The sequence below is a fragment of the Ylistrum balloti genome, unplaced genomic scaffold, assembly GCF_031769215.1.
Source record: "Ylistrum balloti isolate Yb309-2 unplaced genomic scaffold, AGI_CSIRO_Ybal_v1 Utg370328, whole genome shotgun sequence".
Taxonomy (NCBI): Eukaryota; Metazoa; Mollusca; class Bivalvia; order Pectinida; family Pectinidae; genus Ylistrum; species Ylistrum balloti.
The window spans coordinates 107,620-133,482 of record NW_026782239.1 but is presented as its reverse complement, the minus strand read 5'-3'; the positions used below and the strand labels follow the sequence as shown (position 1 = coordinate 133,482).

The window sequence follows — 25,863 nt, the reverse complement described above, 5'->3', positions numbered from 1 at the left end:
ACGGTTCATCACTTATCGCTGTACATATATTGTACTTAATAGCTCTCTGCACGAAAAGGGTACATTAATACATGTACCAACTGGCAACCCAGTAACTGAAGGATCAATATCACATCTGTAATACTTTCTATAGAAACGCTCAACATACACTTATTTCAAAGATAACTGTGACTTAAGATTCAAATAAATGTTGTTGACAACATCTTTGTCGAAATAAACTAAAAACAAGACTTCTACATACTGTTAAATTATATCTTTTAGTGGGACTAAAATTTCGTAGTTTTTCACGTTGGCACTTTTTCATAAATAAATCGCGAAAATCACTAGTGCTATAATCGATGTCAACATTTAAAAAGTTAAGATAGAACTCCTCCAAAATAATTGATTTTACAATAGAAATGTGTAGTGACGTCATATTGCACAAAGTAATAATGTGGGGCGATGGGATTTACAAAAAATCTATTTATATATTAAATTGGTATAGTCTTTTCTAATGACGTATTTAATGAAGGTGTTTTCCCACTATCAGTGGCAAGTACGGTATCTAAAAAAATGAAAAATACAAAAAAAAACACTTCGGTTTAGATATGTCTAGTTAACTTATCTGACTATTATCCACCTTCCACTCACAAAAGAAGTTGAAAATAATTATATACTAAGGAACACATAATTTTTTCTGTTATTTATTTTTCATATTTCCTATGGAAGACAAAAGAGGGAGAATAGAAGAGATTTGCAAGCAAAGCCAGAGAGTCGCAGCGAAATAGTTACTCTTGGGAAACTGAATTACAGGGGTTTAAAATGTGGGATTTAGCTGCGAAATTATACAACAAACAATCCTCCTGTAATGTGGTGCACGTTTGAAGAAACAACGAGAATGTTTTATCGAGGAACTATCGACAGTGACGCTAGAATGAAGGATGGTGCCGTGGGGATATAGAATGTACGTATGATTCTTAGGCTCAACGCCATGGCGTCAAGCCTCTAAACACCACCTCACCAAAGCAGACATACTCTGAAATATTATAGAAATTTGGAAGTTTATCGAGTCATTAATCTGAATTACAGTAAGATTTGATACGTCAAGTATAATTCAATAGAATCGATTAAGTTTACGAAGACGAGTTATACAGTGATGTCTGCTCTGGGACCTAACAAGCAGATAAGCAATGTATATTGAAAACTCAAAGTCTCGCTATTTTATATCTTTTCCACTTGGAGGTTTATGGTTCCTGATACATCTGTAATTAGGAAACTTGAAAGAAAACCAGCTCTATATTTCCCATGTGTGTTAGAAATTCTTCAAGTGAGATATATTACTGTATATCATTAAAAAGGTAACGACCAATCTTCAGACTTGATTTCATTTCTTTATTGGTGCTCATTCAGGCTTTCCAGTAAATAGTCTTCCTTAATTTGGGTTTGAAAGAAAGTTATATCAAAACAGTGTTGTAAAAGTATATATATATATGCTGTGCAGGTTGATTTAAAGCGTGTGGACCTATATTTCTTTTCACATCAAGTGTTCCATTGTGTCACAAATGTCCTGACTGGCAATATTGTATGGTGGGGAGAGAAAGAAACTTAAGGCCACATGAATCTAAAAACCTGATGGAAGGCAAGACAGATTGTTGAACATAAGGACGCCTAATGTAGGTAGAAAACAAAAAGAATCCAATTTAACTGACGTCGATCAATTATGGAACAGATCGAAATACTTTATTTCAAGAATATATAACTCCTAGAGACTTTGACGTGATTAGTCTATATTGTCGTGATGAAAACACGGTATGTTGACAGATGGACAGACTTATAAAGCTGGAATCACGTCTGGGACATCCTTCATTCACAATGTCAGGTTAAGGTTATCTATAAGGTCTGTTTTCTAAATTAAAATAATTTCGAGTGAGTAGGAAGGACGAATTGGTAATAGGTACACAATTATTTGTTTCTAAGATATGTAACTGCACACCGAATGATGCTTCATGTGACTCAGTATTGTCTTAATAGCATACCTTTTTGATTTCCACCCCTATCCCTCATAACTGTCAAAGATGGACAAATGACCATTCACAAATATTTACATTCTTTAACAACCGCCTCCTTATATCACAAACAAACAAAAAGTAGGAGAATGAAGAGAAAGATTCTTAAGGTTGGGATTTTTACAAGAGAAACCGGGGCGTTTAAGATCAAATAGGAGGAAAGTCGTTTGTAAGAAAGCCAATGTGATTGAGGAATATCGATACATGACCCTATAAGATAATAAGAAAGTCCTTAGTAGGGGACCAGTGTGAATGGGGTACGAGGAAATATTGATACATGACCCGATAAGATACGAAGAACGTGAGTAGACAGGTCAGTATGAATGAGGTACTTGGAAATGTCGATATATTGTTCGATAAGATACGCGGAATGTTGTTAGAAGGGGCCATTGTGAATGAAGCACGAGGAAATATCGATATATGTGCCGATAAGATACGTGGACAATCGTTAGTAGGGGCCATTTTAAATGAGGTACGAGGAAATATCGATATATGTGCCGATAAGATACGCGGACAATGGTTAGTAGGGGCCATTGTGAATGAGGTACGGGGAAATATCGATACATATATGCCGATAAGATACGAGAAAGTCGTTAGTTGCGGGGCAGTGTGAATGGGGTACGAGTAAACACCTGTTTATATTCAGGTAAAAAACGAGGAAGATCGTTGGTGGGTGAGGTAGTGTGAATGAGGTAAGAGGTAAAATCGGTTCTTGTTTCGAGAGGATATAAGAAGTGTCGTCTACGAAATGGCGCTGCATATGTGGAACGAGAAAATGTCGGTGCTTGTTCCGATAAGTACAGAGGAAAGCTGTAAGTGGAGAAAACAGTGTGAATGACAGTGAAAATATCAACACAATTTCAAAAGCGTTTTGAGGAAAGAAAGTTGATTATAAATAGATATGCCGTTTGGACATTCTAATACTCATATTTCTAAAAAATGCAAATGTTTTATTATCATTTAGAACAAAGAAAGATTTTACCAATGGTGAAATACACGATATGAATTTCGTACATAAACATGTCTACAAATAGATATTAACTCAATAACATTCTGTTTCATCTCGGTCATGTAACTGATGGACTGTAAATAACTTCTCCAATGTCAGAATTGAAACATGCATTATCCCTTTCTTCCAAGAACATATGAAGCAACACGATTTCCTCACTTGTATGTGTCCGAATGAGATACTTTATGACTTCGTGACCTCTGTGAACTGCTGTAATACAACACTATATCCGATCAGGCGTTATTCACTAAATCAGGCGAAAATATTACTCATAGGTCTCGCCTGACAGACCAATCTTGCTATAGAAATTGGTATTAGAGCGTTATTGTATTTTGTGTTTTGTAGATTGAGCCGAAGTCTATAGATCACGTCTGGATTGAAGGAAGTCATTTTTATTTCAAAATACATATTTTCTTTGTGTTGTAAAAAAAGTATTATTTTCTTAATGCACTCTTCGGTCTAACATTAGATTTCAGCTCACATGTATGTTGAAGAGGTACACGATTGTGTTTTCAAAACGGTTTCTAAATACGGGTGGCGTTGCCTTGTTATACAGTTTTTGTGTTAAAATATGTGATCCCCCGATTCACTTGTTCTGTCTCTGCACGTGGTCTGTTACCATTGTTTACTCTATATAATCATAAAGCGAAATTTTAATCAAGCTGATTTTAAAATAAAGTTGGGTTCAAAACAAAGGTGGTTTCTAAATAAAGGTGTTTAAAAATAGGCACTTCTCTCTTGATACGGTTTTGCTCTTCGTAAAGGCCAACAGTGGAATATCATCATAAAAATCGTCACTCCTTACAAAGTTTTATCTTGTTGCAGTTGCAAATTTACTAAAGATGGTATCTTACTAGCAGAAAATTCTAAATGTTGTCTGTCTTTTAATACAAATGACCCTTTAACAAAAGGTTGTCATTGGACTATATGTGGTGTGTTCTTACCTGTAATTCCTTAACAGATGTTGTAATTCGGGTAGGTTCAATGTTATATATAGCAATACTTGTAGGCATGGTAAATACAGAATAGTTAATGTGTATGTGTTTAAGATGTTTTATGTGTTGATAAGGAGGACAGATATCAACTATTCTGATTAATTTTAGAGTTTTGTCCTATAAGATACAAACACGAAACGACATAATCAAGATATCATCATGACGTCATAGTTTTCAAAGTAAGACAGTATTGTTTTAAGACTTATCAAGGTGATGAAGTAATTAAGATACACTTTGATCAAGAAACGATAAAAACACTCAATCTTAATAGTCTTTTATAAAAAGTTTGATATGATATGAAATTATTGCACTTCAAGTATCGTGTGAAGTTTGATCAAATGGTTTGTTTTTAAATAATGTTTCTTTTTGTTTCCTTTCCGATTTGAGGAAAACATTCTGTTGATTCATGGTGATATCTATTTGCTCAGATTTCTGTTGATTCGTGGTGATATTTGCTCAGTTTTCCGTAGATTCGTGGTGATATCTATTTGCTGTTTTCTGTTGATTCGTGGTGATATTTGCTCAGTTTTCTGTTGATTCGAAGTGATATCTATTTGTTCACTGTTCATGTCGCCTTTGTTACGTAATTTAGATAACTATGGCCACTCACAAACGGTACGTCATTAGACAATTTATTGCGAAAACATCGTTTGAATAAATCCATCAAACCAAGAAAAATAAAGAAATAAGAGTTCAAGTACATTTAAAAAAAGGGACAATTGGCATATCATCCAACAGAATCCATGGAAGACGAAAATACTGGTTTAGTCATTGGTTTTGATATAACGACGATATAAGCAGGAACAAAGTTTGGCATACCCTTATCTAGGTGTGTGTTTTAAAATCACTTCAACTATGCTCAGAGTGTTCATTTTTCCTGTAATCTTGATTATCATGGCTCATCTCTGGGAGAAGGTTTTATTCTAGAAATTCTATGAAGTCCGCCAAAAATGATAAGGTCAAAGGGATTAAAACGTTTATGTTTTACAATATTTTGCCTTCTGTCTCTTAGCTAACTCGAAAGGTTATCTACAAATTTGTTTCGCACGAAGAGATAGCATATCTAAAGTGAACACGGGCTCTTTGTATATCATGGATGGTGTGTATCATATCATGATCGTGAGCTGATAGCGAAATAACTTGTTAAGTGTACACTAGCAGTTTAGACTACTCTAGAGACAGTTATTTTCCACTGACGTAACGTGTGGGCGAAGAGCCATTTATTGTCAATACGTGTTGCAAATGTATTCCATTCTGTGAAATTTCATGAGATAAATTACTCCTCAAAATAAACAGTATTTTCAGATAAATCTTCATATCCAATATTTGCACATGAATTTGGTATTAAAAGTAATATTTGAAGCTAATTAGAGTATTTGATGGTTTATTTGATACATGATAAATAACAGGTTAAAATCAACTGCGCGAAGCTCTGTCAGCTTGATGGTAAAATTCAATCTTTGTCTCAAGACACAAAAAAAAAATGTGTTATACGGGTAATGATTCAAACTGATCACACAAAGAATGATTTTTTTTAAAAAAGAAAAAACATGTTTTCTGAATCATCAGGAAATTCATATTTTATTGCAATAATTAATCTTTTCATCTGTCATATTATGAACTTCCTGTCTATTTTTTTTTTCTCAACCCTGTTACCTCAAATTGAAATATAAATAAGCATTTAATCGATATTGAATTCATAACATAACAATGATTGGATAAGATTTTGTCTTTACAATATGTTTTCTTATGATTGATACTGGTGACCTATTTTATTAGAATTGCGCAACACATCAATATATCATTATCCATTTGTTTACCCTATATTATGAAAAGAATAGAAAGATACCACTTTTTATAGTATCAGCTCTAGTAATATGTTGTTGCCAGTTGCCAACATACTGTAAAATAATGATCGTGTGACTCTCATCTCATATATTTTTAAATAACTGTCATGTCTTTTTTTGTATATTCGATGAATAAGATTATGCACAAAAAATATCGAAAATACACCACAGAAAACTTAGTAACCTCACAGCGCTTTCCTTTATGAGAAATGGGTTCGGATTGCGTGATCAACTTGATATCAAAATCAGAAAAGATGTGCCTTTGTGTTAAATCTATTGTTTGACATTCACAATATCACAAATCCTTCTTGAGAGATATCAGGGTGGTGTGGTTTCAAGCTGTTGTAGACGTAGAGCATGAGTTCGAGGTCCATATAGGACAGACGTTGTATTTTCTTGGTCAGTTGTCTTATATTGTCCAAATATCACACATATATATAGTATCAGAGACGTATGTCTCTGATAGTATATAGTAAATGTTATATATATGTAGTACTTTGTATGTGACATTTCCAATGTTATTCTAACTCCTAACACGTTCATAACTCTGTTTTAGAACAAAGAGATTCATTTGATATGTTTTAACACCGAAACTGTCAAATAATTTATCATGTCTACTACAACGAATTAACCAATCTCTATTTATCTTATCTAACGCATTTAAGTTTTATTTTCTGGTCTATGTACAGCTAAATTGCTGGTGATGTATGATGTTTGGGTAAGTCATTAGGATCGTGATATTTGTCATGTTACATATTCTTCAACACAACGCAGATAAATGACTAGGATATTTGCTTTATAGGACTGTTAAACCTCGTTTGTCTTCATCTGTAATCACAATATTGCGAAGAGAACAAAAATCAATGAAGATATTATATGTTATTATTTATGAAATGTTTAAAAACAAGTTAACGATCCGCTTCAGGCTATCCGTTTTACAAAATTGAATTAATCCGATTCTGAACCAAATTATAACAAAGATATAGAGATGAATCGTCTGTGTACTTGTAATGTACAAGTACAGCAGCCAGGATCTGATAGCACTTTTGACAATATCGTCAAATATGTATATATTTGTACGAGCGAAAGTATTTGTTCAAATAATTTTCACCTTTGACGTATTTCTGTAACATACAGTTGCACAAAAGGTTATGATGATATACCAAAATGCCATATGTCAAGTGTTTCCACTTTTGAAGTTGATTTCCATTATCGTCAGCTCGTCAATAAAATATATTCGAAGTTAGCATTGAATTTTAAATGGATTATCTCATATAGGTAAGTATTGATATTAGAGCATGCGCGGGAAGTGCGAAGGAGGGTGAATGAGCTGTACCGTGTATTAAAAGTTTCAAAGCTTTCTGATATATCCAAAAATTTCACAGATTTATATTTGAATTACATTTGGACCATTCGTGGCGACAAAAATATTGATTGATTTTTATATACACAGTCTATGTTTAAATTGATACTTTCTGTCCGATTAATATGCTTTATATATCTATTTGCTCATATATATACCTTTTTATTGATGAAATCGCTTTGTTCATATTTCATTTTTAGCCATTAATATTTCTATCGCTATTTTGTAGTGCGTGTTTGATTGTGTTGAATGAGTGCTGTTGATTACTAAGGAGTTCCTGAAGGCCGGAGCAGCATTCTTAAGCAGTACCATTTATTGTTTGGCTATATTTTATCATATACTAAGTATTGAAAGGTGCTTTTCATTTGTGTGTACTTGTATTGTTTTTCATATATATGTTTTTGTACCTAAAGTGTTCTCTGCTATTTTATATTGCTAAGTAGCTCTTAATGATATCTAATACATTTCTGAACACGCAATATGTACAATTATCTTATACACAGAAGACTCTACAAAAATAATCTATAAATTTAGTACCATAGAGGACTCGACGAACAATTGGAATTTAAAATTAATGACAATAACTTCATTAACATATTGGTGTCTGTAACCATCTGTACGGACATGTTCTCATAGGAAAATGTTCGGTGTAGCTTTGAAGAGGTCTTTCATGCATAGATAACAATAAAAATGCTAATTCAGTTAGGTTAACTTTCATTGCAAGGCCAGTCAGGTGATGTGTTATACGAATATCATAGTGTAACAACGAATGACCTTTCAACCACACATAGAAATATCCTTATTATGGAAAATAACGATTAACCTCGGCGTGTCGGATGCCAAATATCTTAGTAGTCAAGGTTTCACTGCTCAGAAGTTGTATAATTCATAGTGAGATGGTTCTTTGTCTGTACTTGATGGCTAGTCAAGGCAAAAAGTAGGCAAGTTGCCATTTACGGTTTTGTAAAGGGTATGCGGTCTGTATTGGTTATAACGTGTAATTGTTGCTAGCCAGCCTTAAGCTTAGTGTAATCGGGGCCAGTGACTGCGGATAGTTCCGAATAAGCTTCACACCCAAATTGTGACGTCATAGTCTAGAGACTGCAAACCTGACTCCGTGTCTGGGGAAATGATACAACACATGTAGCTTTTGAATAAAATGCTGGTAATTTATATGATGAAAATGGAATGTGATTACTTATCATATTAGCCTTGTCGTAAATGTTGGATAAGATCATTTATATCTCGGACAGTTTTTGTAAGATTAATCTTTATATTGTAAAGAACGTAAAACATGTTACTTATGGTAGTTTCAATAAAGAAAGGTATTATGGTTATCCTAATACATCGGTTAATACATGCACATATCGAATATCAAATCAAGTGTTTAATTCATATAATAGTGATGCGCTGAGATTTGATCAATATTCAGATTTGTTCTATGTAGGCAACTATTTTTCGCGTACTCTAAATGTAAATATATATAAAAAAACAGATCAATCCATCGGGGATCGTAATGAGGAAGAATTACTAGGATGTAACAACGCGGTCTGGCTTGTAGTTCTCTTTCTATGTCCTACTAGGTATTCGAACCGCGACCGTTTTGTTCAAGGCCAATAACCTACGCGATAAGCTATAACTCCGTGTGTGCGTAGATCAATCATTATGTATAATTACATCAAAATCATGTATTTCACATCGGATGAGTCCTAATTAACTCAACTCGTACGGTTCGAAATAAATTATTGAACACGCTGATCTGGATATGTATTGGTGTTACTTAGTCTTAGTGCAAAGCGATAGTACTATCGCCTATGGCGTTTTTATGCGTCATGCTTGATTACGACCATATTTAATACATATGTATGACAGTGCGAGTAGTTCGTTCAACAGTTAGTGGAAACAAATCATCAGATATGAAATAAAATGCGGTCTTGATGCTTGGAATGCGTGGATAATTTTTATTGAAACTACATCAGTTAAACAAGATGGCAATCAGTGACCTTCATCGTTATGATCTACATATGTTATAAATAAGATTTAGTTTATTTTCGACTGAAGTAATTCTAATCAGCAGGGCCTCTTCATATCTGGTTACCATATGCTTATAATCACTGACATATGTTGCTGCATGCGCCGATGTAAATAATACCGTTGTGTCTTTGCGGGGAAGACATTTTGTCATGTCTTTGTGGCGGTTTTTTGTTAACCCCACATTGGCTTTTTATTTTAACTACTGTAAAAAAATGTTTTTTGCTTACTTTATGGTTTATGTAACTGCAAGATATGTTTTTTAATTTCCATAAATAAAGTCACCCTCTCTGTAAGGGTGGCCTTTTTCATTCATACTCATTGTTGTGTCGTTTCTTGTCGTAGTGTGCAGATACATAAAAGGCAGCTAAGGCATTAGATTTATTTATGTATCAGAAACACTAGTTATTTCCCTTTATTTCTTTCCAAAAATAACTAAGAGTTCTGTCCCTTGAATTAGAGGGCCATCGGTCATCTGATTGGCCAGTTACTTTCGCGGGGATGTTGAGACCCCTCTGATTAAGCAGCCATCTTTAATTGTAGCAACACGTATTTCATTTAGTGGAGTGGATTTGCATTTGTTATGCAAATTTACCAACCCGCTTTCACCCTATTATCTGTTCTATAGTAACGTTATTTGTCATAAGCAATTGTGGCGGTTGTTTTTTTTTTTTTTTTTTTTTGTCCACATTGGATTTTTATCATAACTACCAAAAAAATAAAATTTTTTGTTAATTTTATAGTTTATGTAACTGTAAGAAATGTTTTTAATTTCATAAATAAATACAAAGTCACCCTCTCTGTAAGGGTGGCCTTTTTCATTCATATTCATTGTTGTGTCGTTTCTGGGCGTAGTGTGCAGATACATAAATAATAATGTTGTGTTTACATCAGTTCAACTAACGCCGCTTTACCGATAAAGCACTGTGTTGATGGAATTCCATCTTTTATATCCTACGTCTATAAGGTCAATTTTTAATTTGTGTACAGTTTGATATACTAATGCTTTTATATCAGTTACATGGTCCTCAATACAGAATACTTTCTAACACTAACACTTTCTTCACTTCAGATGTATAAAGCAGATGTCCTTGTTGAAATTATGTGTAAATCAGTTTGGAGTTTATTTCTCTCCAGCAATGAAAATGACTACGGGAATAAAATTTTGGAAGTGACATGATGAAACTTTGTAGTGTTTGACTTATTTTTTTCCAAAATGACATTCATCAATGTAGAGGATGGTTGAATATCTAAGTTTTTTGTTTAAATTTATCTGTAGCGTTATGAAAAAAGAGTTCCCTTATGTATCTGACTTCTAATGATATGATTTGAATAAAAGTCACACTGCATGTTAATTGTTTTTATTCTTGTTTGTTTCTAATTAGGTCAGTTTCAAAATTAAGAAGGGAGAGCTCACATTTTCACGTTTTCCAAGTACATTTGCTTGCTATCAATAACAAATCTAGATTAAACCTAAATATTTTCATAAACATATTTTTAAAAGTGACTACATTTGATCAACTCCAAAGGTGAGGATTACCTGAGGGTTTAATTGCTAACCTTAGATTACTCGAATACCTTACATTACGCGAATTAAGGAGTTCGATTTATCGGGATTTTACTGTATAGCAAACCAGCAGTATAACACCCTGATTTTCCAAGTAGTCAATATTTTTGAGTAAAGAACTGATATTACTAGGTCATATGTTGTGAATCAAATCCGATGTTCAGATCCTATATATATTGAATCTGTCGGATCATGATATTCATAGTCATAACGGCAAAGTGTTCGGTATAACACTCTTTAACATTTTGAAATTATTTGGAACTATTTTCATTTCAAGATAACTTATCTTCTTAAATGTTTAAAGTAAGTTTGTTGTTTGGATTCACATAATTCTGCGATTCAATAAGATAATTTATTTTGTGTTGAATTATTTCATGTTTGAAGATATATAATTATATTGATCACATATTTCCCTATGATTGGGTCCAATTAGGTTCATCAAAATGTGATAAATATTATCTGTCCAGATGTTTAAATTTAGTGAATTGCCATTCCATCTAACTGAACAAGTACCTTGTCTTATCTGTTCTTTGTCAAATACAACTGTTGTCTGTTTAAGTGTATTTACATATGGTATTAACTTTAGAAACCACAGGAAATACATTTCGAATATCATAAGACGTCAAAGACTTTAAAAGATCTTTAAAAAATAGTTTGACATTTTATGACGTATTTTGGTATTGTTGAAAACTTCAAATCACGTTCGTTTTGTAAAACCTTGTCGGCTATTATATAGGAAGTCGGCGATTGTTCTCTACGGGATTCTGTTTCCAGAGTTGTAAATATTGCTCTAAAATGGTTTGTTTTCATGTTTATTTTTATTGTTGGAGAACAATGCGATAAAAAAGGGAATGTTTTATTGGGATTTTGATATCTAAGATCAAGTTAACAGAATCTGTGAACGAGAAAATCACATGCAGTCGAATAACAGTCACGCAAATGCGCGACCGACATTTCAAAGATTTTCTCCCTCTGTGTAATTGTGACCGCTGACGTTACGTTGAGAAGCGAACTGCATTAACAAATAAAATGCCTTCCCATCATTAATGGCTCTAACAAAGGTAGTATTCCACAGATAAGACATATGCATCACCATTAAACGAGACACAGCCACCAAAGGTCAAAATTAAACGGACAAAGTGCATCCCGCCCCTGTCATTGATGTTTTCCTTATACAGCACGCGTAATTTATACACTGAATTAGATGAGAGTAGTCCTAGAGTTTAATCCAGACCTTGAATTATATTTTACTGTTGTGTTCCTTTACTTGATAAGGTAAATAGGGATGGTGTAACGTAAACATTATGTGTTCTCAATGAATGTAGGATACAGACACATTGGAAACTAATGACTGATGTCAGTTTCATTGAATGCCTGCATCCGTAGCGACGTGAAATGGCTCTGTTTCACACAATGTATTAAATTGGTGGTTTTGCTCATTGAAAGAGTAGAACAATCGGAGCAATAAACACGGAGCACAGTAGGTTAAATCTACCGTTCAATATATTGATTCGTAGAGTATCTAGTTCAAATTCGGGTGTTTCCCGTCTATATAATAGCCAGGATCTGCACACAGGCCTTGACCGATAGGAGTTTCGAGTTAATGTAGAATGTAATTACACCGATCTCTTACTCACTGTAGTCTGTATATTACTGAGGCAGTGCCAGTTTATTGCAGCGTAACGTTTCCCATCTCGATTCCGGACAACTATTAAATCATATTTTCCAATAAATAAAGTTTCATTCTTCGAGGTAATAAACCTATCTTTTGTGAAATACATTTCGGTTAAACACGTGCACCTTCATTGTTTTCATGAAGACAGACGTAAAATATTCATTTTTCTACTGATAAAATCCTTTGTGGTTTGCCGCTGTATATTGCTATATTGGTAACGACCCTAGTTCTCTCGCATGAGACGAGGATGTCGAGCAGAACTGTAGAAAATATTATCATTTCACAGACTTCAAAGTCCAATTAATCAATATTGCGTTATTGAAGATAAAAACAAATAGCTGGCTAATGAGACCAAGATAAAGTAGTTGTGATTCACAGCAATAATAGCCATCAGTGTGTAGGAAACTGCTTAAAGTAGAGCATGAATAAAAACGTATATAGTTTGTTTCGATGTCACTAAAAGTATAGATATTTCAAAATATCGTAATACTGCAAATATTAAAAGTTGAGAAAAGTCAAACTTACCGATCAGGAAAAGAAGAAGATTGAAGACACTCCAGTCGATGCCACATATTGAAGGCATTCTCAGTTTTTCACACTAACACCCGGAAACTCGCTTTATATGCCACATGTTCTTTTTCTTAACGCATGCTTAGAGTATGTAGCAAGCAGAGCTACTGAAATATTAAAGGTTTACTGCCATGCCTCTAGTTAGGTGAGGCAGCATACAAGGTATAGAGCCAGGCAGCTATGGCTGTTTCCCGTAGTGTTCACAGGAATCTCGCTTTCATTGGTTGCTGGTGTTCCTACGAAAAATCGACTCTATCTTGCTATGTACTAATGCCTAGGTGCTTTAATTGACCGTAACACGTGTCTTTTCCAGAAAAGCTAAGGTTGAACACAAAATGAAAAGCGTCACAATAGACACATTTGTCTGTATCGAGTTTCTACTCATCAAAGGTCAGATAATATATATTAATAATACACCGATCCGGTATAAGAAATTTACACAGAAACCTTCACTGGCAGTGCTTACTCCTCCCTGGTAATGCTTAAGCTACCTTCACGGTAGCGATATACAATTTTATTGTATTACGCCTTCATTCTCACTGGTTGGCATCGTATTTTGGCAGCATCATGACGACTTCAAATGGCCCAATCGGAACACGGATCTAGACGGATTTGGTCGTCTGCTTTCTGGCATGCGCTCCCAGGAGTAGCACAAAACGCCTTCAGCGTCCAAACCGTCGAATCTATTGTTGTAAAGTTATTCTTAACCATTCAAATATTGTCTTCTATCCGTTGAAGCTTCTGAAACACCTTCTATAGTATTGCAACATCGATTACTAAAACACAAATTAGTTTAAAACATCAGATTGATAAACCGCAAACTTATCTGTACTGATTAATCTCATTTAATTGACATTTACACTACTACTTACCGATGTTATATCAATCCATATTATAATCACAGATCACAGTCAAAGACACAATTTTAGCGCTTAAGCATACACAGACACAATACACAATTATGAATATGTCTTGGTTGTTGAATTTGATATAGAGATATGCAGTCAAGCATTTTAAAACAGTGCTTTCTATTGAATATTCCATGAGGGTGTATTCATCCAACCCAGATATGTCTCGTACAGTGTGAAACGTCAATGGTCAATAATTCAAACAAGATATCAGTTTAGAAATAAACAAAAACTGGATTTGCGGCTGTCATTTATTTTTAAAGACGGAAATATAGCAAATACCCTACATCACTGTACAATGTAAATTATGCTGATTATAAACACGTTTAATGGAGATGTGCTAATTTGGGTCATTCTTCGTCTACTCAGTAAGCAACTTAATTTTTAAGCATGAATATATAATATTCTAAAAATAAGATTTTGATAGAAATTCATATTCGAACGGAGTAAGGGGGTGGGGGAGGGTGGGGTGGGGGTGGGGAGAGGGAGGGGAGTAAGGGAGGAAATAAAAAAGGAGATAACATCATTGATCGAGTTATTAGAAAATGAAAGATAATACCAAGAATTAAGTATTAAGTTAAGAAATGTCAAACCTAAACTTCGGCAGATCGTGATATAAAATGTTTTAAAACGCCCATGACGTTACCAAAAATAACTTAACAGCGATCGTCCCTACCACAAGGAATCATAATCTAAACGTTGCTAGTGGCTGACCCTAGGATGTCACAGGGGGCTGAGTGACGGGACCAAAATATGTTCCCATAGTACATTATGTGTTTTAAATGCTGCGAAACCACTGGACTTATATTATTTAGAATGGCTATAGCGAACAGTTTGCAGATGATAGACACTGCTAGTAGACTTTTAGTCCCGCAGCTTGCCGTAACTTGCATTCAGCGTTTCATTTATTAGAATAGTGTCAGAGCTTAGAAAATACAAATGTACTTGACGTTCGTTTGATTTCTATTTTGACTACTACGAAATGTCTTTGGAATTAGTGTGATTCTACATCTTGTTTGTTTAACATTTATTTCGGCTAATTTAGGCCTCACAAGAGTCCCAGAAGGAAGAGACATCTACGTGTTGCTGTTCTTATTCATAATTTGTATTGGAAGGTACTGTTCATATGTATGTCTTTTGTATAATGTTTGTTTCCGACATTATACTGAAATAAGCAAGTCAAAAGTCTTTCCAGTTTTAGAATAATGATTCATAGGTTATTTTGAATTCAGAAAAGAATTGTAGTGCCTTAAATTATACGGCGGTGTGCTCTAGACGTGAGTAGATTCCAAACTTCAACTTTCGAATAAAACTAATAGAAATGCCAATAAAAAGCGTGTTAGCACGAAACAAGATGCAAAAGACGTCAACCACACTGCATTTTTGGTTTCTTTGGCCACAAGACTCACTCAGACATGCTGATGATGATCTGGCACCTGTCTTTATCAAAGACATAATCACTTTAAAATAGAAGGCGTGTCTGTCATAACAAATTTTTTAAAAAGCTGTTGGATGTTAGTTGATTAGATTTACAATATTTGATTTTTTAGCAACAACTCGCAGTTTCTTCGCCTGGAAAATAGCTGAGGATTACTTTACCTGAACCAATAAATGTCTGGTCATTTTTTAAAGAAAACGCAAATATCATGCATTTACCGGTGTCCATGGATATTGGGTTACTAGCGGGCTCTTAACAGTGAACGATCACAGGGATTTCATAGCTTCGACAAGATACATCAAACCCTTTCTGCTATATCATATTGGCAACGGGCTGACGAGAACACCTCAATGATATTTGTAATAACTTCGGTTTGTCAAAGCTTTGGAACAGGACCCAAAGCCTACTGTACTTAGTCGAATGCTTTATTCAAGGAGCAAAATAAAACGAAATACAAAATAGTCCATGAAAAGAGAAACTACAAAGATTTTTTTATGTTTCCTCGTCTCTTACGATCTTGTGATTGGGTCAAAGGGAACAAGTCTTGTCGAACAAGTCTATATTGAGAGAGCAACAAGATTATCTCCAGTTTAATGTTCTCCCTTGAGTTTTGGTTCAATTTCAATCTTTGTAATCTTCCTCTCCTGACGAAAACTCGTTTTTTTATTTGGTTTTAAGCTGAGTTGGTAGGGAAGCGTAGTGGAGAGTGAAATAAAATCATGTTTCATCAAATCAACCTGGTCTAGATTCAGTAATCGAAATTATGGGATAGCTTCTCGCCAATGCTTGGTCCTCCTCGGTAACATTTTGGTCTGTTTCGTAGATGTTTTTTGTTCATTGGCTTCTCTAAAGAAAGGCGAAACGTATATACATGTATAATTATTGTGTATAAATAAAAGTTTGACGTGATGGCACATGATGACATCAACTCGGAATATTGTTAATTTTCAAACAAACTCAAAGGACAGAAATCATATCTAAATCTAAATGAATGATATTTATCTAATACAATCACATAAAATGAGGTCAGAACCGGGACTTGAGTTAAATTAATGAATCTTTCATGTCCAAATTATGATAAAACCGTTATGTTTGATATTGAATTGTATAAACGTTGTTGTTAGCAGATGTTGCAGAGAGTCTATATGATCTTCCTAAATCTGTAATTCTATATTGGTTCTATTTACATGTAGACTTTTCCGAAACACCTGCTTTTATTTTCCTTGTACTTTTTCATGAGTCTCCGTGTAAATCTTTCTTTTGTTCATATTTAGCCCTATCTTTATTGAATTTGAGTTTGAATTATGATTATGTTGCCATGCTGATACTTTCTAGAGTTGTGTAGTTAATCAGATAGCAAATATTGTTTAAAAGGTGATCACGCAAATTCTTATTGCAGTGTATTAATAATTGTGAATTAGCATTGTCTTTACACTTTATACGGATACATACATACTAACAAAATTTGTTCCGCATCTTGCAGTAGCGATGATTTAGGACCACAAAATCAAAGTCAACAGTTGTGACCCTTAAGAGCATTCCTACAACAAAAGCAAAACTACCGCACATAAATCCGTTTGTTCTTCAAGTAATTCAAGTGTTAAGTGGATTCCGGAACACTCGATTTGAATGGTTCCTTATGACTATTGACATAAAGGCAAACAACTGCAGAAAATTACCTTTATCGCTGAGTGTATACTTTCCATCAAAATTACACCTACAGTCTATTTCTCTTATTCTTGATCTTTTTTTAATAAAGATTTAAATGTCTTTAGAAAACCGGTGATATATATTCACATAATGATACTTCTCTATACAATTTTGATTATATTTTATTACCAAATTTTGTTTAATCGTTTACTGAAAAAATGAACCGTAAGATGACACCATATAGCATTGCCTCATATTCATATAAATCAACCACGATCTGAAACCAAATTAAATAGATACAGTTGCAAAATCAGATTATGAGTATGAGAGATAGACAAATAATTTTTAGCATAAAATCATTAAGGCTAAACTCGGGATATCATACCTTTTAGTTGATTTTTCTTTATGGGCGTTATATCATCATGCTAACCGTTTTAAAGTTGCGATCAAACATTTTAACTGACTTCGACGTATTAGTGACTTCTTTTCATACACGTATTCGCATATGTATCTCTCTCTCTCTCTCTCTCTCTCTCTCTCTCTCTCTCTCTCTCTCTCTCTCTCTCTCTCTCTCTCTCTCTCTCTCTCTCTCTCTCTCTCTCTCTCTCAAAAGCACTGTGAAGAAAACAGCAAACAGTATTTAAAGCATCAGGTAACATAGAAAGATCACTTTAAATGATTGTGGATTATTCCATTCTCTACAACGTTTTAGTAATCAATTTGAAGCAGTTCCAACTAATATTCATTTTTATGAATTTTGTTTTTAAAACAAATAGTCCTGATTTCGGTTCCAAGCAGCCGAGAAAAAACCCGAAAGCACAATTGTTTAAGCCACCTTAACTCATTGGAGCAAATTGTCGGATGAATCAGTGATAACAAAATGTCATGTTTTTTTGTGGTTGTTTCTTGTATTTAGATGTACCATCCAGTTCGACATAAACATTGAAACCTTCTTATTTCGACACTTGGATTTTTCGTTAAATGTTCTTTTGTCGTAAAGGTTAATAGAACGTCATTGTATAGTATAGTATAGTATAGTATAGAAAATTTCTTACATGGAAGGAATAGAACTTTTTCTTCGACATACTGTATCGTCCTTCTGTGATGGCTCGTACTATATGGTATCGACTTAAACCTCGAGGAAGGTTTTTTCAAAGTTCTTATTTTATAAAGCTACATTCAATATCATAGCAGTTCACGTTAAAAGAAAATGCTAAGTATACCAAACGAAAGAAAATGAAAAAGAACAAGGAGAATAAGACCATTTGTTCCGGAAGGGAACGCGTCCTCGGCTTCTTCGATAAGAGTGGTAAACCCAAGTCAGTAACGATACGTTCTCAAATAGTTATTAATTTCTATATGTCAATGGCAGTATTGTATTAAACCGCATTTCAAAGTAATAATGAAAGCAACATTCATTTTAGACTAATACTCGCTTGTGAGCACTGTCTTGTCTTGCCGAGATGACATCACTTAATGGAAGCCATGGAACTAGTGTTTACACAAAAACTGAAGTTTAAGAAAGATAGCATTGCTGTTTTAGCTCACCACTGAGAATTTCGTTCAACACCAACAACCAAAAATTCAAATCTTGTTCGGAGATACCTTATCAGGGAATCTTATTAACCTTTTACACCGGTGTCCCCAAGAGAAGCCACCGGTATTCAGATAATTACGGTGAAGGCCGGTTGTTCACATGGAATTTTTATTCAGCTGCAGGTCGGTATAAAACATATATTTGAGGATTTAAACATATAATGTCTGTATCATTGCGTATATATTGGATATCTGTATTCGAAAGAAGGACGGTTATGTATCCCACTAGGCAACGAACAGGAAACCCACATCAACGATTTACTGGCTGTCGATATATAAATATAAATGTAATTATACCAAGAAATGCGATTTCAGCACATCATAAAGAACAAGAGCAGAAGGCGGATGAAAAAGAATCTATTATATTTTGGCAAATGATACGATAACGAAGATCTCGTTACACATCTATGTTATTTACTTAAAATTTTTTTGCAAAAATTCAAATTTTCAAAATGTCAAAAAATGTTCAGTTAACAAATGTTATTTTGTAAATTTATGACAAAAGTGTTTCATTAATTTCGAATTTTTTATTGGATATGCCAACAAAGATCGGTCAACTACATAATGTGTTCATGATGTGTGATTATGAAATTTCCTTTCCTTGATAATAACAGTGCACCCACCTATAATATTCCGACTACGGATAAGTAAAAGTGATTGTTTCCTTAGTTCATGGCAAAACTATATTTGCTTGTATGATTATCTAAATAGAGTTTTTAAGTCTTTGAAACAGCTAGAATATCACCAATCCCTACCAGTTAATGTACGACACAATCAATCATATAAAGTCTAGAAACTAAGAATGACATGATTTATTAAATTTGTCCATAATCTTGCAAGTGTATGGGGAAAATGATGTTTTGAATATTAGATATTGAAAATTATCACATACTTTGCTCTTTGAGCACATGAGCTTGCCTTGCTCGAACCGATAACCTTGCCTGGTAATTCTCAGACCCTCTGTGTAACTTTTTAGTATTTATATTTTGTCGGATTTGGGATTACATATTTTATAACAAAATATCCCAGTGCTTTTATTTGCATATAAGATTTGTATAGATTTCACTAGTGTTATATACCCTTTAGCGTTTTTCATTCCATGAGACAGACAGACAGCGATTGTGACGTCATAATATTGAAAATGACGTTTTGCCATTAATTAAAAGTGGTCCAACAAAATGGATGCCTCCGATCGGTTTTTTCCTACACACTATTTAAGCCCGTCGAAATGTTATTTTCCGAGTTAATGTGATAAAAAAGAATCTTAAATCTAGTTTCATTTCGTTTGAGATTTTATGACACTCGTCTCGCTAAAGCTCGCAAGAATAAAACATATCATAAAATCACAGATGAAATAAAAAAAACAAAAGCTAATTAAAGACCCTTTCTTTTTGCTCGATATTGAGTGTTCCTCTTAAAAGTACAAAAAAATAAGACTACATTATTCGAAATAATTTTGACAAAAATATTCAAACAAAAAAAGAAAAGACAAAGAAAAACTGGTAATTATTTAAAATAACGTGATTTCTAGTGTAACATAAATCAAATATTATTTCTTGGTTAGAAAATGTTCCTGAGCGCCCTTCCTTTGTTCATTAGATTATGTAAAGGGGATAATGAGTAACGTGATCAATTACAGCAAACTCCTCGCTGGTGTTGTTCTTGTGTACCAGGTGATAGGAATGAAGATGCATGTAGACTAGAGGCAAACATTGAAACACTGACAATGGTATTCAATCTGTTAATCACCACAGACGTTTTAAGACATGCATACACACCAAATAATTAGTGGTTCGTGCAGCAACTAACCACAACGGTACCACTGTTTCAACTCTTAATGTTGTAACAACGCTTAATGTAACATCATTATATTAACCGTTGTTATTACACAACGAGTAGCTGCATACCATGTAATTGAAAGTATTTCTGATTATTGGAATAGGAATAACGTTAAAAATTCTCTGATTATGTCCGGTTTTTAACTTTGCTGAATCGTTTGGAATATTACGAGTTTGAAAGCACAAGAAAAACGGATAATGTAGGAGCGTGCATTGCAATTTGTTGATGGTGATTATGTTTCATCTTTTAATCAGCTTTTGATGTCCACAAATACCGCTTTATTTCATGATGTGTACTGTGATTTTTTTTAATGTTACACAAGATCTCTCCTGCATGTTTACAATACAAAGTTAAACTTGAATAATATGTTTATAATTTCAGGAGGCACATAACAGTCTCCATCAGGTAAGAAGTTTTTCTCATATTCTGGCACCTGTATGTGGAACAGTCTCTAAACTATTACTTAGATGTGAATACTTCCCTGAATTCAGGAGACAGATAAACACCTAGAATTGATTCATCTGTTAATGTCCTCTCTGTAAGTGTAAGTTAAAAAGTCTGATTGGCTTATCATAGCTTTTTCTTTCAGTTCATGTGTACTTTTTTTTATTAAGTCGCCCTAACGTTCTTGGGGTCAAACATTAAAGATGGCCACCGTGGAATGGGTTGTGGGGTGTCGGATGTTTTCCCGTATTCTAGCTACGTTGTAATAATTGATTTTGTAATAAGTGCATTTTGACTTGGTGTTTTAAATATTGGGCATTTATATAGTGAGGATGTGTGTGTCCTGAATATTTCATTAAATGGACATAAGTTAAAGTAAATAGCACCTCTTGATACACATTAAGAATTAGAAACAATAGAGCCAAACAATGAATTTATCTGAACGATACAGCTGTTTCGTCATTTAAGGACTCGCCAATGTGACATCATACAGCTGTTTCGTCATTTAAGGACTCGCCAATGTGACATCATACAGCTGTTTCGTCATTTAAGGACTCGCCAATGTGACATCATACAGCTGTTTCGTCATTTAAGGACTCGCCAATGTGACATCATACAGCTGTTTCGTCATTTAAAGACTCGCCAATGTGACATCATACAGCTGTTTCGTCATTTAAGGACTCGCCAATGTGACATCATTCAGCTGTTTCGTCATTTAAGGACTCGTCAATGTGACATCATACAGCTGTTTCGTCATTTAAGGACTCGCCAATGTGACATCATACAGCTGTTTCGTCATTTAAGGACTCGCCAATGTGACATCATACAGCTGTTTCGTCATTTAAGGACTCGCCAATGTGACATCATACAGCTGTTTCGTCATTTAAGGACTCGCCAATGTGACATCATACAGCTGTTTCGTCCTTTAAGAACTCGCCAATGTGACATCATACAGCTGTTTCGTCATTTAAGGACTCGTCAATGTTGCATCATACAGCTGTTTCATCATTTAAGGACTCGCCAATGTGACATCATACAGCTGTTTCGTCATTTAAGGATTCGCCAATGTGACATCATACAGCTGTTTCGTCATTTAAAGACTCGCCAATGTGACATCATACAGCTGTTTCGTCCTTTAAGGACTCGTCAATAATGTTACATCATACAGCTGTTTCATCCTTTAAGGACTCGTCAATGATGCTACATCATACAGCTGTTTCGTCCTTTAAGGACTCGTCAATGTTACATCATACAGCTGTTTCGTCCTTTAAGAACTCGTCAATGATGATACATCATACAGCTGTTTCGTCCTTCTAGGACTCGTCAGTGATGCTACATCATACAGCTGTTTCGTCCTTCTAGGACTCGGCAGTGATGCTACATCATACAGCTGTTTCGTCCTTCTAGGACTCGTCAGTGATGCTACATCATACAGCTGTTTCGTCCTTTAAGAACTCGTCAATGATGTTACATCATACAGCTGTTTCATCCTTCTAGAACTCGTCAGTGATGTTACATCATACAGCAGTTTCATCCTTCAAGGACTCGTGTGATGCTAAGGGCCTAAATTTTGATGCCTAAGAGGGGACTCGTAAAAATCACAAGTTATCAAAGAAAAGAATAAGGTTGGGTGGTGCAAAAGTCCAATACTTCTATAAATTTCGTAACTTTCATATCCGATTAAAAAAAAAGACTATCTAGTACATGTGTAGATTGTAAACCGTACATTTATTCGACCGAATTACAGCGTGGGGTATACCACTTACATAATTTACAAAATGTTTCCCGAAAAATAAAGAAATCTTGGCACTAGATCAAAATCTACCATATTTGACTTTTTTTTATGAAATGTCTAGTTTTCATATCCTTTGATTATTTACTATCATGCTGAGGCTTATGCATGACACACACGAGAAATTTTAACAAAGTGCTACAACTTGTCTGATAATTCAAACCTCACTTATAAACATACGCCTTGTCTTTGTATGTAACAGGTCATTTTATGAAGTGAAAAGCATATGAAGGCATTCAAAGTATGCTTTGAAGAAAACGTTAACGGGAAACTTTGGTATAATTTTGGTAGTTTTATGACGAAGAGATTTCGTGAATTCCACTAGCCTAAGGTGATGTAGTGTAAATTTCATTCTGATGAGTATTGATTTAGCGTAACTCTGTTAGTAAGACTATGTTATGGAAACCTTCTATATCCATTTTTCGTCTGTACTTTCTTTTCTGGATTTCTACACTTGCAAATTAATAATACAATGCGTTAATATCTATTAGTCAGCAAAAATGTATCTTTTTGACAAATAGTGCATTTAAAAGTACGTGTAACATGGTCCTTTGCGCATTGCAAATAATGTTTGTGTAACTGATGTAATAACAAAAGACACTTTCCTTTTGGAAACTTAATGAATTCTGGAAAGCATCTGTATGACAATTATCTTACACATGTTGTTAGGTTCTGGTGCGGTGCATACGCCAACACCTACCATTTAACCTCATTTCGCCGTACATGCAGAGTGAGTTGGCAGCAGAGGGACTATCAGCTATCAACCCTTATTATTGGCATCCCATACCAGAACCTCTGGCTACTATACCGACTGAAGTGTATCAAATGCGTTTGGTCAGATAGGTATTTGACCATGAATATCAAAAATCTGGTTTTCATCCCAGCGTCTATTTCAGGACATGAATATCGATATAAAGGTGATCGTTACACAGAAATATGGACGTGTTAAGCATGTACTTATGAACAAGAGACCTTTTCCGCATAGCACGATGTCGGCATCCTGGCAATATTTTAGGGTGTAGTCACGCATCAGGCGTATCTGTAAACGGCTCTGAATAGTACCAACACTTACATTACATAACTTGCTATTTGATCGGGTGAAGTAATTACGAAAACACCGTAAATGGATATTGTTTTGTGAGCCATCGAGACCTATTCAATTGAAATAGATATTGTTTCCATTCCAGATGATTGAGTGTGAATATTACCGAATGACAGTACAATCAGGAGTATCGACGAAGTGACCGTCTAGGTCTGTAATAAAAACCACGCTGAGAAATCCGTAACAAGGGCCGCCAAACACACTGTATTTCATGTAAACACAACAAAACTCGTGTATCACGTGATGTTTGGTCACTTGATCCTCTTTTTTTTTCTTTAAGTGATGTTACGTTGGTTATTTGTTTGTTTGTTTGTTTGTTTGTTTGTATAAAATATATCCTCCATTCAAACAAATATTTTTCACAGATGGGTATTTAGAAATTTGCCTGCTTGTTAGGTCACCTGAGAATTGTGATGTATGACAATCACTTCTAGAGTCGTGCGACGTGCCTCTGTAAACAATTTAATATTTTTACTTCTTCTCAAAGACCTCTGAACCGATTTCAATGAAACTTTGCAGAACCTTTTCTACCCTAAGATGAACCAAAATAGTGAATTGTACGGTTCTACCCCGCAGGGCCTGAGGGGGCGGGGTGAAAGGGTCAGATTGACTTAAACCTCAAAAATCTTCTTCTCAATACCCAGGTATGGTAGAATCAAATGTTCTTCGTGGATGGATGCTTCAATTACCAAAATCAGTCTCACATTTCTTCCTAGGGAGGCAGTTAAATGTATTTTTTACAGAAAAAAGACATTTTTGAGCATAACATTGTTTATTTCCCATTGAAATAACTTTTAAAAAATATTAGTATAGGATGACAGTTTTTATAGTATGCCAGTATCTACTCTGGCTTACTATCATCAATGTCACAATTTCTCTTTCATGACACTTGAAAGCTACTTACAATTTAACCTTTATAATAAATGTTGCTTATCTCAGGTGGCCGTTAAGGCCACTAGGCATGTTGTGTAATATTTATTTTCATAAAACATATCAATTATGATAAAATTATTTTTGAATTAACATTTAATCACGGGGATTTCCCTTGAATACCCCATTGATTTACGATTAGGATTTTCAAACATTCTTTACTCCCACACAATTGAAACAGTAACGTTACAATGTTCTTCAACGATTTCGACTGATGTAGTACTGCTTGTAAAAATACCTGTAAGAGTAGCTATAAGAGATTGTACAAACGACACACAAGTGAAAAGCACTTTTTCATAATTTAGAGTAAGATACAGTAGAGCCAAACAACGAATTAAGCTGCATCACACAGCTGTTTCGTCCTTCTAGGACTCGTCAGTGGTGATGCATCACACAGCTGTTTCGTCCTTCTAGGACTCGTCAGTGGTGATGCATCACACAGCTGTTTCGTCCTTCTAGGACTCGTCAGTGGTGATGCATCACACAGCTGTTTCGTCCTTCTAGGACTCGTCAGTGGTGATGCATCACACAGCTGTTTCGTCCTTCTAGGACTCGTCAGTGGTGATGCATCACACAGCTGTTTCGTCCTTCTAGGACTCGTCAGTGGTGTTGCATCACACAGCTGTTTCGTCCTTCTAGGACTCGTCAGTGGTGATGCATCACACAGCTGTTTCGTCCTTCTAGGACTCGTCAGTGGTGATAAGGGTCTAAATTTTGAAAGCCTATGAGGTGACTCAGTAAAATTCAAAGTGATAAAAAAAAGTCAAAATCTAGACGGGGCGATGCAGCAATGCCATCAGCTTATTGATCTCTAGGACGAAGAAGTGTATTGTATGTGTAGAGAGCGACTGCTTTATCATTGATTTCAAACCAACCAATATATCAGACAAGCAAATGTCACCAATTATGATTTTTGTCGTTTTCCCATCAAGACGATTTATAAACAAGTGTTTTCATAGATAACAACAATATACCCTCCTTTTTGTTGTTTTTAGTCTCATTTATAAACATCATTACTACATGCCTAGAATGCCTTTCGACAGGGCATTATCCATGTCAATT

The 25,863-nt window shown here is 34.7% G+C and overlaps 1 protein-coding gene across 1 annotated transcript in view; it reads right to left on the bottom strand.

Moving 5' to 3' along the window:
- The window catches only part of LOC132553446 (acetylcholine receptor subunit alpha-1-B-like), a 75,874-nt gene extending 62,405 nt beyond the window's left edge, over positions 1 to 13,469 (bottom strand). The window contains exon 1 of the mRNA XM_060217691.1: positions 13,058 to 13,469. Within this exon, the coding sequence (XP_060073674.1) occupies positions 13,058 to 13,115 (58 nt within the window). The 5' untranslated portion in view covers positions 13,116 to 13,469. The remainder of the gene's footprint in view (positions 1 to 13,057) is intronic.
- Positions 13,470 to 25,863: the final 12,394 nt, after the last annotated feature.